We start from the raw sequence: 14,545 nt of genomic DNA on the forward strand, positions 1-14,545 counted from the left end.
CAAGACCAGGCAATAGTCTCATATCTCACATGGGGAAGATGCCTTCCTGAGAAGACAGATGCAAAGAAATATATTCTAACTGGTGGCTTTGGCCCTAGAAGATAGAAGAAAGTAGGGAGGAAGGAGAGAGATTATACCAGATGTACCTTTCAAGATAAAATATTATAATTTAATTGAGTTTGAGTTGAAGTGAAGTGAAACTGTAGGACTTGCTGAATCTTTGTAATTACTTCCTCCAAAGAGGAGAAATTAGTTTTGACAATGCATTTAGGGAATGCATTAGCAGTTTAGAGTTGTGGTGGATTTTTCTGGCATTAATACTCTGATTTAGAGTAACTGTTCTAAATTCTTTACCCAGCAGAGTTTCGGTCACATATGACCGAGACAAGACACACAGTCCCAGAAATAATTGTCATGAGAGAGGTTGATACTAAAGCACACTGTGCCATCCGGGCCAACTAGAAAAGGGCCAGTGTCGGCTAGGAGGTAGATGGTGGATGGGAAGCATCTTTACTGAACTTTTCATGGTAAGGGGTGGGCTGAGCAGAGGAGGTACCTCGAGGAAGCTTAGGATCAGGTAGTTTGAGTAATTTTGGTGAGCTCTAGAAAGGAGAGAGGTGCCAAATTGGTGGATATGTGGTGACATGGGGCAAGGATGAATACTGACTTGGTGTGTGTGAGGTGGATAAAGGAGATAGTTGGGAATGCAGGTTCTAGGTTGATTGGGTTGGTTTAGAGGTCAAAGGTGCACTCAAAGAAGAGGGAACTAGCCTGGGAGAGGCAGTCTTTCCAAGCTTGAAGACCCCAGCGCTGGAGCATCAAAAAAGCAAACAAAAAAGCAGAACATCTCGTTAAGAGCTTTCCTTGCCCTTGATTTCTTCCAGCTTCCCCATCTCGGCCTGTTTAGATGCTAAATTCTTCTTTGTATGAGTCAAGGTTCTAACATTTACATTCCACTCTGCAACCAGTTTTCACAGTTGTCCAGCTGTGGACTCGGAAAAAAAAAAGGGTTCCATGCTTACTGCTGGTTTCTTCCTTGTGGCTAACCATCCCTAAGCATTTTATTTTTATTTATGTTTTGTCTAGCTGGACTTCATTATCTAGTAGTTTCCCTGGGAAGCACCAGAGGTATTCTGTGTCCTGAGTTCTAGCATATTTGAAAATGTTGTCTTATTTAACAATAATCTGCCAGTTATAAAATTCTTGGCTAGCCCTTCCTATGAGATGCTGTTATCCCTCTGTGTTCAGTATTGTAGAGAAGCTCAAGGCCAGCTGGTTTCCTGTGTCCCTCAGCCCTGATGTTCCCTATGTGTGTCCTTTTTTTTCTGTTAGGAATAAAGGCACTAGCATTTTTTAATAGACATACCTTAAAAAACAAAAGAAAACAAAAGCATAATATGTACAGTCAGCCTTCAAGTTTATCTCTCCCCTCCACTGAAGATGATTTTTTTCCTATTATTCTTTGAATAAATTATTCATTCAATGAAATGGTCGACAGGGCTCAACTGAGGACCCAGCTTCTTCAATCTTTCTTTCCCTCTTTATATTCTTTATGAGCATCCAATCTACCCTACCCTCGTTACTAATTCAAGTAAACTGTATGTGATGTCCTCATTTTTCAATATACTAATTTTTTTAATTTCTTATTCATTCTGCTCTTGGTCTTTAATTTATTTTCTTAAATAGAAATCTCTGTCCATCTATGTTTGATCTTATCTTGTCCTGATTTCTTGTTTTCACTTTTTTCAGATTCTAATTTCTCTTTGAGTTAAGCATTTACGATATGTGTTTTGCACAGAATTGCAGTTTTGCTTTTTTTTTTTTTTCTGTCTTCCTTGCATCTCTGTGTCCATCCTGACATCTGCCTCCTGTGAGTTTCCATTCTTCCTTCCTTTATACCTTCCGTCTTTCCTTCCTCTTTTAACTCTAGTATTTTTGTCTAATTGCCATGTCATTTGTTTTCATTTCATGTCTTTATGATCTGGACATGTCTACCTGGATTTCCTTCTTGTTTGTATGTGTGGGCCAGGTTAATTTTCATTCATTCTGTCCTGCTTCATCCTAGATCTCAGTGTCTTCTTCCCTCAGGAGTGTGTTGCAGACTGGGTGCTCTTGGATACTTCTTTGCTGCTTGGGTGGGAGGAAGAGGAAGTTTAGACAAAGCTGTGAGTGGAGCGTTTGTAGGCTGGGCTTTCTGCTTCTTTCCTATAACTTTGTTCGGAGTCCAAAACTGAAGTTTATTGTGCCAAATTGGGATATTTCTGTTCCCCTGGTTGGGGATTACTGGAGCCGAGAAAACCAGTTTAGGGTAGAATTGTAACAAGAGTCTGTCCAGATGTTTGTTGTGTAGACTTGACCTTCCAGAGGCCGGTCACTCTTCCGCAAGGCAGAGGAAGGAAAGGACAGACAAAACCCAAGGCTTTAGTTGGAGCTTTCCATATGTCTCCTTTCACTCACTCCATCAGACAAGCTTGCTTTATTCGTTTATTCATTTTAAGTCTTTCCTTCTGGTAAACCCCTACATATTGTTCAAGGCAAGAAATTCTGATATAATAACAGGTACTGTTCCTCCTTTCCTCTCCCTCACTTTTTGGCAGGAAAAGCTAAATGCCAACATGGACAGCAGTTTCTCCTTTTCTTCTTTTCAGTGTTGGTATGGTAGAGTGTTTAACTTTCTAGAAAAACTTTCTGCCTTTCATCTACAGGCAGCCTGCTTACTCACTCTGTCCACTTCCTTTCTTGCTATGTGCTCTTGCTGTTTTCCCTTGTTTAGAACCCATTCTTGAGCCAGGTGTTGAGATTCACGCTTGAGATTCCAGCACACAGGAAGCCGAGGCAAGAGGATCACAAGTTGAAGGCTAGCCTGGACTATGTAATGACACCCTGGCTCAAAACAAAGAAACCCAACAAAACCCCTGTTCTTTGAAGGGGAAAAAAGGGGAAACCAAAGGTTGGGGCACCACATTTATTTCTAGGAAATTCTGTCTTTAGCCATTGTTATTTTTAAACTGCCCCTTTCTGCATTTGAACATTGTTAGCACATATAGAGTTGATTTTATAGTTTTTTGGTTGTTAATTTGGTTGCATTCAGGAAGAGGGTTGTTTGCCTCTGCTATCCAGTTATGGGACTGCTATTTTGTAAGAGCTGGGATCCCTAATGAGTTTCTTTTCTCCTTTCTAATTTCATTCCTTCACCCCCCACCCCCATTTCCCCTCAACTTGGAAGAATTTTTCAGGTTGAACCCCCTGCTGTGTCCTTCACTTGCCGTTAGACTTGATGTGTGTGTGTCAGTTGCACAGACAGAGTTCTCAGGAGCTGCCTGCCTAATTAGCTCTCTGCTAAGCGGGGTGGAGGTGCGCAAATACAGAGCAAGGCCATGGGCGACACAGCTTTGCCACTTGACACATGGAAGTGTCAGTGATCTACAAATGCCAGCAGAAAACCCAAGGGTTGACATGTAGCTACAGCAACATCTGCCTGATGTTGTACCCAGGGGGTGCCGTGTTGGCTGTCCTGTCCCCAACAGATGGCCTTCATTTGAACAATGGAAATATCAGGGAATCTGTAACATTGTTCTGTTATTGAAACAGAAAAAGATCTGTTATCTCGATTTGTTTAAAGCATATTTACTGTGAACCCAACTGTGCCTACTCCCCTCCTTGTTTGGTCTCCCTTGATGATAGGAATCCCGATCTTAATTCATGTAGATGATTGCTATAACTCTGCATTCTGCCCTGATTTCTAGCCTGGCCTGCAATTCTGAAAGACAGACAAACAAATCAGAGTACTGCTAGGTCAAAGGCCATAGCAGGCAATAAAAAATAGAGGTATTAAAAAAAAAAGACTATACAGGATAGGGATCCCAGAACTGGCTCAAAAGAAAGATGTCTGAGGCTTTTACTTCACCCTAAATATACTATGAGTACACAGTAAAACTCAGCGAGTCTATCCTGCATGGATGCAAAGGTCAGTACCAAGGGCATTAACCAATGTCCTGTGTTTAACTTGCTAGAGTCCATATGGGTCTTTCAAAGAGCAACAAGGCAGAGTATGTGTAGGCACAGAATGAGGCATAGAGATCATGAATCATGGGATTCCCCAAAGAGCAACTGGGAAACAGGGGACAGATCCAGGAAAGGGCTCGTTTGCAGAGGTCCAAGAGCTGTTCAAGCAAAAGAGAGATTTATGATTTGCTCTTTCTGTTTCCCGGACACAGTCCTGCATCGTTTCAGTAGGCGCGAGCACTGTTTGTTGGCTCTGTTGACTCGCAGGCATCTGCATTTCTGAGATCTGTGGCAAGGCTGATGACCTTAGCTTTATCCTGGAAAATACCGGCGTCTATCACTATCTAGTGGCAGACTGGATGCTGGTTTCTAAGTAGGAGCTGGAAGGTGGTGTTTTTTAATTTATTTGGGAAAGAATTATCAGTCAAGAGATCCCTTTAAGAGCCTGACAAATGGACAGGTTTTCCCCAATTCCATAACCAAAGAGCCAACCAGCTTCCAGTTGCCAGAAACCAACCTCTAAATGCTGACACACAACCCTACTTGACACAGTGGAAAATTATGGGAAGAAACAACCAGGAACAGATAGATGTTGGTCTGCAGTCAGGCTGTGTCATTTGCTATGCCTGTAATCCTTACCAACTTTACTGAGCTTTGTATAATCCACCTATAAAAAGGAATGATTGAGAAGCAACTCTTCAGGTCACTGTGAGGACAGTGTAAAACAGATGACAATTAATAAGGTCTCTGGCATGTAACAAAGTGTTACAAGTGTTGATAGTCTTCCTGGGACCTATGGCCAGCTGCCAGCAGTACTAGCATGATTTCAAACAGGCATTCTATAAGGAAGCACTCTTATTTTCCAGGGGTTTCTTCTGAACTCTCCCCAACAACTGAAGAAGAAGAGTCCAAGAGTGGTCTGGATGTGATGCCCAACATTTCCGACATACTGCTGCGCAAGCTGAGGGTTCACAAGTCACTCACTGGAAGGTAAAATAGGACATCAGCTTCCAAAGGCCTTTCAGGGGCACCCACGTTAGAACATGGGTGGAACACAATGGAGTACCAGTCTCGGCTCTCACCCCAGAAGGGATGGAGTTCAGTGGTCCAACATGGTGGATGCATCTAAAACACAAAGCTCAAGGACGGGCCACGGTGGTGTTTCCAACTCTGGGAGTATATGGGGTTCACAGGCGAGAACCTTTGAGGACATGAGGGTCTTCAGAGGTGAGAGCATACAACATCCAAACTATCACGAAGCACTGGGCAGAAAGCTACCTCCCCCAGCCCCAGGCAGGGAGAAAGTGCCTTTACTTTCCGCATCTTGGCTTCACTGCCTGTACAAGAGTCGTAAGTGCTCTGCACTGGCAGTGTGCACTAATGAGACCCTCTGTGGACAGGGACCTGGAACAGCGTCAGCACAGAGCACATCCTGGGCTGGAAAGTAAAGACTGGGATTTGAGATAATGAAGTTGCTAGGAGGACCATGAGATAGGACAACATAGAGAATTGGTATAGTGAGACCTGGTGCTCTCCCCACGAAAGGGCAGTTAGGAATCCAGGGCACAATGACAAGAAGAAGCCACACAAGCAAAGACCGTGGTGAATAGCTTTCCAAATAAAAAGAAACCGTTTTCAGAAATGTCGGTGAGACAGCTAGTGAGTCACGTGCAAACGGGTGAAGCTACCGTAATGTACCAAAGCCAGACCAAAATGGCCGTAGAGCTAAACGTGAGGGGTGATGCTGTAGAAGGCTTAGAAGAAAATGCAAGAGGCAGTCCTTACGAGCTACGGGCTTGGGTTAGTCCTCAGCTTTAGATAAAACACAGAAAGCACAAGCAGAAGTTTTAGAAAGGACATGTGAAAAATAAGCCATCATCATATGAATTCTAATAAAAGCCTGTGCAGTCAATGCTGTCTGGAAAGTCAAAAGTGACACACAGAATGGGAGAAAATATTCACAGATCATTTACCTGGTAAGGTACATATTTCTAGACTCTATATTTTTGTGATTGGATAAAATTTAGACAAAGAATTTCCCAAAACAGGCAAAGGATTCAAACAGACATTTCAAAAAGAGAGCACAAAGGTTACCTGAAAAGACTCCATCACTCGCCATTGCCTTGGAGACCCATCATGGCTCTGCTCCCCTGCTGCCTATGCAGCTCTAGAGCTCTGCCTTAAGAACTGGTAGTCCCATGTGACTACGTGGCCTCCATCACACCACCCTGTTCCTTACTGTGTGTGTGTGTGTGTGTGTGTGTGTGTGTGTGTGTGTGTGTGTGTGCTGTAGCTCAAAGCAGAATGTGAGTCACCAAAGTAATAAAATAAGCTCACTTATTTATGGAAAGATGTAAATTTCATGTAAGAGTCAAATGAACCTAGGAATGGAAGCACATTCTAAGCACTTTGATAAACCACCCAGACAGTATGTGCCTGCTCTGCACAACAGGGAGAGAATAGGTTGACCCCTAGAGGACAGGGTCTGTGGGGTGGGGCTGTGACAAGAACTGTGAGCATGAGCCATCTTTGTCGTTGTTTGTCCCCGTGCTCTGTTTTCTGACGCTTGATGGCCACAGGGTCTTGCTGTCGCATCCTGACAGGAAGGCTCTCGCTGTCCCTTGCCACGGGTGAGAACCAGCCCTTTGTAGAGATGGCTGACCCCTGCCTTTGCTCCCAGGGTCTCCCCGTACCCGTCCGAGGGAGGAAAATTGTGTTTCCTGAGAAGTTTATTGATGGCGTGCTTGCCCGCCAAGTCCTATGACGCGAGTTGGACCCCTTCTGGCCTCCCCACCCAGCACAGGAAAGCGCCTGTGTGGTATTTACGTTATCTGGGCTTCCAATGGGACCAGCCTTAGTTACTAAGCGCTGCACAGGCAGCCACATGGAGTGGCTGTGCAGATAAGGAGTCTGTTGACTGGGACAGGCTGTGGGAACTGCTCAGGCACCTCCCAGGAGGTCACCTCTGTGTCAGCTGGTACTCACTTGCCACCCTGATTCCAGGCTCCAGAGGATCATTCTGCAATGAGCTCTACCAAACCTTTTCTTATCTTGCAATTTCTGAACCAATCTTCAGAGTCTAGGCAGGATCAGTCTTTGCAGAGCTAGGAAGCCCCTCAAAAGCTACAGCTCATCTCAGACATGCAGTCTGAAAATGACAAATGGGTGTGTATTTTCTGATTCCTCACAGCCTGTCGGTGAATAGTAATAATAGTCAAGATGTCATATGCAGGTAATATTCAGTGGCCATTGGCTCCAGGACACACACATACACATACCACACGGACACCAAAGTCCAAATGCTCAAGACCTTGTACAAAACGACCTAGTACTTGCATATGGTCTCTACAGCCTTTGATCTCCACATGGTTTATAATATCCAATACAGTGTAAATTTTATGTAAATAGGCTCTAGTCTGCGTTGCCTAGGGAATTCTGTATTGACACAATTTGTTTTAAAGTTTTTAATATATAGTGGTTGGCTCCAGGAATATTTGGCTGTGAACGGCTGGCATATGGTACACACGTGCTCACGCACACATATAGTGCAAACATACATCTCTATTCCTTGTAAGGCTTCTTATACAAGATAGCTGCCATTCTTCTGATTTTATATATGAGCAAGCTGGAACTTAGGGGGATCATAGTGGCTGTGCTGGAGGGCTGACCCCAACATCTGATATTTTCCACACCACCTTCCTAAAGGTCGGTGTTCACATGACAAGGGGACAAAGAAGACCGTATCCCTTAGTCTCACCTTCTCTGCTCACTGCTCTTCTGGAAATGCATGCCCTGCTGGCCATTCAAAGTCACCTTCTGCTCTACTTAGGAGGTTGGACAAAGCTCATTTGTGCATTTATTTTTCTTCTTCGCAGTGCCCCTCCACTCACTGAAAAGGAAGTTGAGGTAAGTGACTCAAGGGCTGTGTGAAAGGTAGTGACTGTCTTTGATGAGGTTTATCCGGACGTCCTATTGTCCAGCCTGTGGCCCTGACAGGTGCAGTACTCTGGACATTTGCTTCCACCACTGAGTTCCTCATGCTTGCCTCCATCCATGTTAACAAGTGAGAGGTGGGACGGTTGCTGGAGCCCCACCCTCAAAGAGTGCCGCTGTCCCCTGATGGATGGGTTTCTAATACAAAGTCAGTCAGGAGACTTTACAATTGTGCCAAATTTAGTTCAATTTAAAAAAATGTGGCCATATTACAAGCTTCAGACTTTGGTCTGGAGGACAAAGGTGCTTGCCTCCTGAGAGTTTGGGCTGCGAGAAGGCCAACTTGTCTGACAGTGTGACGCTGCCTTGACGCTGCCTTCCCTGATTTGACCTCCTTGTCCCAATGCTGGGTGATGGGTGAGCCGAGAAGAACTTCCATTCTGGTGAAGGGTCAGATGGACAAGAACCTTAGTAGACGGGAGACAGGGCAGATTGGCGAAGTGGACCAGATGAGCAAAGGAACAACCTGGAGCGTCCACCCCCAGGAAAGCACAATGACCTTGAGCCAGACATTATTACTGTGGTGTGCTCACAGCCCTCCATGAAGCGGATCTAGTCGCTCTGCAGAGTGGATAAAGCAGGACTAAAGCAGAAGAGAAAGTGGGCACTGAAACCACTCATCCAAGCTCCCAGACTCAGGACTTACTAGGTCCAAGAGTTGGATACAAATATTCCAACTGACCTCAGGACCCTTTGTGTCAGGCATAGAGAGCTAAGCACTGAGAACTGTATGTAGACTGAGGCTGGGTAGGAAAGAGAACCCTCATCCCTGGGCCGTGAGTGAAAGCCCACTCTAGCGTCTGTGGAGATTGACCACAGCAGCTCATTTACTCCAGATCCTGTCCTCAGATGCTAACATAGCCGTCAGCATGGCAGAAGTGAAACAGACTTTGGAATCAGATAATCTAAGGTCAAGTCTTTTCTCTGCTGCTCCTGTATCACATTGAACAAGGTAATGATGCCTCTAGTCTTGGTCTCTTTGCCTGTAAAATGGGTGGAAGAGCCTTCATGCCAGAGAGTTGTTGTAGGATTAAATGGAGCAAGGCTCACAAAATTCACAACAGTGGTGGCGATTGTGACCCCAATGAGGGGTCACTTTCAGTAGAAACACCACTGTTATCCAGGGGTCAGTTCTTGTCTGGAGATAGCTGCCGCTGGCCATGTTACATGAACAGAAGCCAGGCAGAGTCAGTGACCACTGAGCATGAGCTGGGCAGATGGCGTGGTGAGTGAAAGTGTATGCTATGCAAGGCTGACAACATCACCGTGCACAGAAAGGACCAACTCCTGGAAGTTGTTCTCTGACCTCTGCATGTATATGGTTGCAACACACACGCACACACACTCGAGCACACACATGTATGCACACACATACAGATGAACACCCCGAAAAGGAAGAAAGAGAAAAGAAGCTGCTCTCACTTGCTTCAGGCAGGGCAGATGAAGCAACTGGAATTGAAGACAGTCCTTCTTATTGCTTGTATGGAGCCCATTTGTCTGTTTTTCTTCCCCCATAGTTATGTGTTACAGTGAGTGGTATAATTGGATGGGTCTACTTCTTGGTAGCTTCCGATTATCCTAGGAATTCCACATCTGGTCAATATCACATTTAAAAATTTTTTTCTTTGGTGGTGGAGAGATGGCTCAGTGGTTAATAGCAGTGGCTGCTCTTCCAGAGGACCTGGGCTCAATTCCCAGAACCAATATGGTGGCTCACAACCATCTCTAACTCCACTTCCTGGAGATTCAACTCCTGCTTCTGGCCTCTGAGGACACTGTACTCATGTGCTGTGCAGGCTAAACACCCATACATACACAACTTTTTTAAACATTTTTAAAAATGTTTCTGTACATCATGCTTCATTTTGGGCTGAAATATTTGTTCCTGGAAGTTTATCTTAACAGATCCATACCTGACCTTGCCTAATCTTCTGGAAGTTACTCAGAGGTGACATAGGAATTTGAAATAACAAGGCTGGAAACTAAAGTTTGCTTTAAATCCACAAGCCTGCAGCTCAGCTGGCACTTCTTAAGATACAGAGATTTTATGAAAATCTCTTCCCTCTCCCCGACCAGCCCCTGACAATAGAGCCCAGTATGAATTCAGACTGCTTACACAGCCAGCTGTCGAGATAGGTCTAAGCCTGTCTCAACCCAAACACACTCCCGCTCTGATTCAGGGAAAGGCAGAATGCTATTGTCTGGTGGTTACATTTGTCCACTGATCCTGGGAAAGACCTTGCCTGGACCTCAAGGGTTTCCACTGGCCCCTCCCTGTGTGTTTGCCTGTGAGGGGGCGTTAGTCGGCACACGGGAGCCTTGGTGACTAGTTCTGAGGACTCCCGTAAGGGCTTGAGCGAGAATCCCTCCTGTGGCCGTGCTGGCGGCAGTGGCTCCCCAGCACCTCTACCACACTCTTGTTCCCAACAGAACGTGTTTGTACAACTGTCCTTGGCCTTTAGAAATGACAGCTACACCTTGGAATCTAGAATTAACCAGGCTGAAAGAGAACGAAACCTGACAGAAGAGAACACGGAGAAGGAACTGGAAAACTTCAAAGCTTCCATTACGGTAATTGAGGGGCCCAGTTTAAGGAATCCTTGCTGGAGCAAAGGTCTCTAAGGTCTGGGCCAAATGTCACAATTCTCTCCCTAGCAAAGTAGTCTCCGGAAATGAACAGGGAGCCAAGGTTCTGACAGAGTCTTCTTCAAAGGGCAGGGAAGAGCAGAGGCAGAGATCCTGAGGGCTTAGGCTCAGAGGTCCTGGCAGCTCCTTAGGAGGGGGTGGGTTGGCTTGGATATGACTCCTTGCAGGCCAGCCAGATGTAGTGTGTCTCCGCTGGGCTTCTCCAGTATCTGAAAGACATCATGCCCTGGGCTCTGCAGGAGTTTCTTCTCCCAGCCAGGATGAGACCCAGAGCTTGTCTTGTGATAATGAATCCAGGTTTGGTATGCCTTCTAAGCCAGCTCAAGCTGCTATGATAAATAACCATGGTCATTTAAACAGCAAACACATTGCTCCTCTTAGCTCTAGAGGCTAGAAATCCTAGCTCAGGGTCCCAACATGGTAGGTTCTCATTGAGACCCTCCTCTTCAGACTTGCAGGCTCATAACCTATCATTACAGCCTGACCTGGTGGAAGGAGAGTAAGAAATTCCTGGGGCCCCTGATGTGTGGACGACAATTCCATTCCAAAGGACTTTACCCTGGTGATCTAGCCACTTCCCTAGGGCCTCTCCTTCCAGATGCACATTGGGCTTAGGCTCTCAGCATGCACATGGGGAAGAACAGCTAGAGGCTCTGGGTGATGCCCCTTGTCGCCCCTCAGTCCTCAGCATCCATCTGGTACCACTGTGAGCACCGGGAGACCTATCAGAAGCTTCTGGAAGACATCGCGGTTTTGCATCGTCTGGCTGCCCGGCTCTCCAGCCGGGCTGAAGCGGTGGGGGCTGTGCGCCAGGTGAGCCCATGGAACTCGGCCTTGCTGGCTGGCGCTGTTCCACTTACAGTAGTTAGCACCACCACACGAACAGGGACAAGAAGAGGTACCACCCCGTGGCGACTGGCGTAGGCCAGTCCACGTAGGTTGTTGAGATATCCCGATATATTTGGTGGCAAATAAACCTTTGAAATCTTCCTTCAGGAATTGTTTTCTGTGGAGTTTGAAGTCTGAGGTAGACTATGTACTGCCTTCCTCTCTTGGAGCTGGTCTCCGGTAGTTGAGTCGGAGAATTCCCTGCTGAAGAAGTCTGTTTAGCTTTTCCTGTGTTTTGTAAATGTATGTGACTGGGGAAGCCCTCTCTCTTCATTGTTCTCACAAAATACCTACTCAGCTCCTATAGAACCAGTGGTGGGCAGAGAAACATTTCAGGAAAAAGTGCTGTTTCATTTAACAAACCCAGCAACCCTGTTAAGTGGCCTCCACCCCTCTTCCCTGCCCCCAATTAAATTGAATATTCTCAGAAAGACACAGCTTCTAGATAGTGGAAAATCCCAAATGTTCCAAATGCACTCAATTGCCTCCATTATGTCACACATGGAAAACAACTAATATCTGTGACAAGATATAGCCAAGATGCATTAAAAATGTGCAAAATTATCTCTGGGCCACATGCATAAGAAGGTAGGCGTGGAACATAAATGAATATTGTCTTAGGATGCTTCAGAGTGCATATGCAATATTCTTAAAGCTGCAGAGCCCCAAATGCTTTCAGTGTTCTGAGTTAGGGATGCTGAAGCATGCTAGCGTTAGTGAGGCCCAGCTGGGTGCAGGTCCTGGTTAGACCACTCACCTTGGCCACTTTGAAGTCTTGGAGCACACAGAATCTCCGCACAGCGTTGCAGTGCCCACTGCCTGACTCCCCTCCAGGCTCTGTCCCTCATTCACACTGTGGCTTCCACCTTCCCCAAGCTCTCCACCCTTGAGCATCATGCTGGGCTGTACACCAAAGGTGCTTATGGTGTCTGCCATGTGGGACTGACCCTGTGCATGGAAAGCATACAAATGCTGTGTGACACCGTGGCAGCCATCTCCTGTGGCACTGCTCGTGTGGCTCTATGTTCTGAGGGCACACCCCTAGGCACCGCCACCAAGCCACCGGTGGACCCACCCTTGTGTCTTTCTGGAGAGTGTCTGACTCAGCAGTGTGACCTAGGAAGTAACCCAGTGGGGAAGAACCACACGGGAAGGATGCTAGGAAACTGGCGGGTGTCCGTCCCACATGGTGGTGGGGACAGTTAGAGGGAAATCCCTCTAGAATAGACAGAGCAAAAATAGTTCCTCTTGGAGACTCTAGGGAATATGAGAAAAGAAATTAAAAAAAAACCTTCTATTGCATGTAACCCTTCCAAATATGTTTCTAGTTCCCCATATCCTTGAATCTATTTTTTACTCTTCATTTCTTTATTTTTACTTATTTATTTTTAAATTTTTATTTGTTTTTATGTATGTATGGATATTTTGCCTGCACCACATGCAAGCCTGGTGCCAGCAAAAGCCAGAGGAGGATGTCAGATCCCCTGGGACTGGAGATACAGACAGTTATGAACTGCCATGTGGGTGCTAGGAATTGAAACCAAGTCCCTTGGAAAAGCAGCCACTGCTCTTAGCCGCTGAGCCATCCTTATTTATTTTTCAGGCAGGATTTAAATATGTAGTCTAGGCTGGCCTCAAGCGCATGGTCCTCTTGCTCCAACTACCTGAGTGCTAAGGTCAGTCATGCGCCGCCGTGCCTGGCTTGTAGCCTTCCTAACACGGTCCCCATCCTGCCCTGTGCTCCCCCACCTGTCTGCTGTGTCACAGCTCTCCCTCTCCTCCCTGGTTCCTCTGTACCAGCTTACACACTTGTCCCCTGTTGCTCTCACTGTCCCGGTCTCATTCACTTCGGGCCTGTCGCCCGCCATCCCTCACTTCACCACTTTCAGTAATTGGTCTTTTTCTGCAGAATAAGTCAAGATTCCTTCATCCAGCATGTTAAGTGCTTCACAACCCAGGCCTAGAGCAGTTCCTCCCCCAAAACCAAGTGCCTGTTGATTTTTATATGGATGGGATGTCTGTGCTATGCTGGCTTGCAGGAGCCCTTGGATAGGCTCGGCATAACATGGAATGGTGCCCATTTTCATTCTAAGGGGTTCCTAGAGGATAAATCTTCTACACACAAGTCCTGTGAGGAACTGCCTGTCTCTGGACGCCCTGAAGTTCTCTGTCCTTGAGCCTTTGTCTATCCTGCCCATGTCTATGCGCCCACACCCCACATCTGTGACTTCAAGCCATCTCCAGAAACCCAACCCATCTATTCTCTCCTAGAGTAAACCAACTCTTCCTCCTTTTACCTTTTATAGTGAGTGGCTGTGTCTTTCCCCTCCCTAGACATGACACCACCTAACCCAATGTCACAGGCAACAAACTCTCAGGACAGATTCCCATCTGATGGGTCCCTGCAGTTTTACTATTCCGGCAGCTCAGGGCTGAGCTCAGAGCAGCCAAATGCTGATGGTTCTTCATCTGTCCCCCATGTACCTGTGCCCTCCTTCCCTTCAGGAAAAGCGCATGTCAAAGGCGACAGAAGTGATGATGCAGTATGTGGAGAATCTGAAGAGAACATACGAGAAGGACCACGCTGAGCTCATGGAGTTTAAGAAACTCGCAAACCAGAACTCTAGTCGCAGTTGTGGCCCCTCTGGTAAGAACAAGGCTTCTGTTCCTGATGTGAGGTCAGGACCCCAATGGCTTGGGGATCAAGACAGCTTCAGGGTCTGTATCTGGCAGGGTAAAACTCCTCACCTCTGTCCAAAGCTACTCACGGTCCTTTACAACATCCGCTCCAGTGAGGTTGGGGGTCCTAGAATCAGAAGCCATGAAGGGCACTGAAGACCTCCCAACTTCTGACACTTAGCCAAAGTGACTGATGGCAGATGCCAAGCACACTCTGTGACTGACCCCATGACACTACATGTCTCTGTGCTTTGGGATTTCCCCTTTTGGGTATCACATGCTAAGAAACTTGGGCTTTATTCTAGAAAGCATTAAATATCCAAGGATATCCATC

General features: G+C 46.3%; 1 protein-coding gene across 1 annotated transcript in view; it reads left to right on the forward strand.

Annotated features, from left to right (window-relative positions):
- The window catches only part of Irag1 (inositol 1,4,5-triphosphate receptor associated 1), a 67,573-nt gene that overhangs the window by 30,733 nt on the left and 22,295 nt on the right, over window positions 1–14,545 (forward strand). Inside the window, exons 10-14 of the mRNA XM_055627324.1 lie at window positions 4,872–4,995; window positions 7,881–7,911; window positions 10,429–10,569; window positions 11,326–11,457; window positions 14,038–14,179. Of these exons, the coding sequence (XP_055483299.1) occupies window positions 4,872–4,995; window positions 7,881–7,911; window positions 10,429–10,569; window positions 11,326–11,457; window positions 14,038–14,179 (570 nt within the window). The remainder of the gene's footprint in view (window positions 1–4,871; window positions 4,996–7,880; window positions 7,912–10,428; window positions 10,570–11,325; window positions 11,458–14,037; window positions 14,180–14,545) is intronic.

The sequence above is a fragment of the Psammomys obesus genome, unplaced genomic scaffold, assembly GCF_907164565.1.
Source record: "Psammomys obesus unplaced genomic scaffold, mPsaObe1.curated_primary_1811, whole genome shotgun sequence".
Taxonomy (NCBI): Eukaryota; Metazoa; Chordata; class Mammalia; order Rodentia; family Muridae; genus Psammomys; species Psammomys obesus.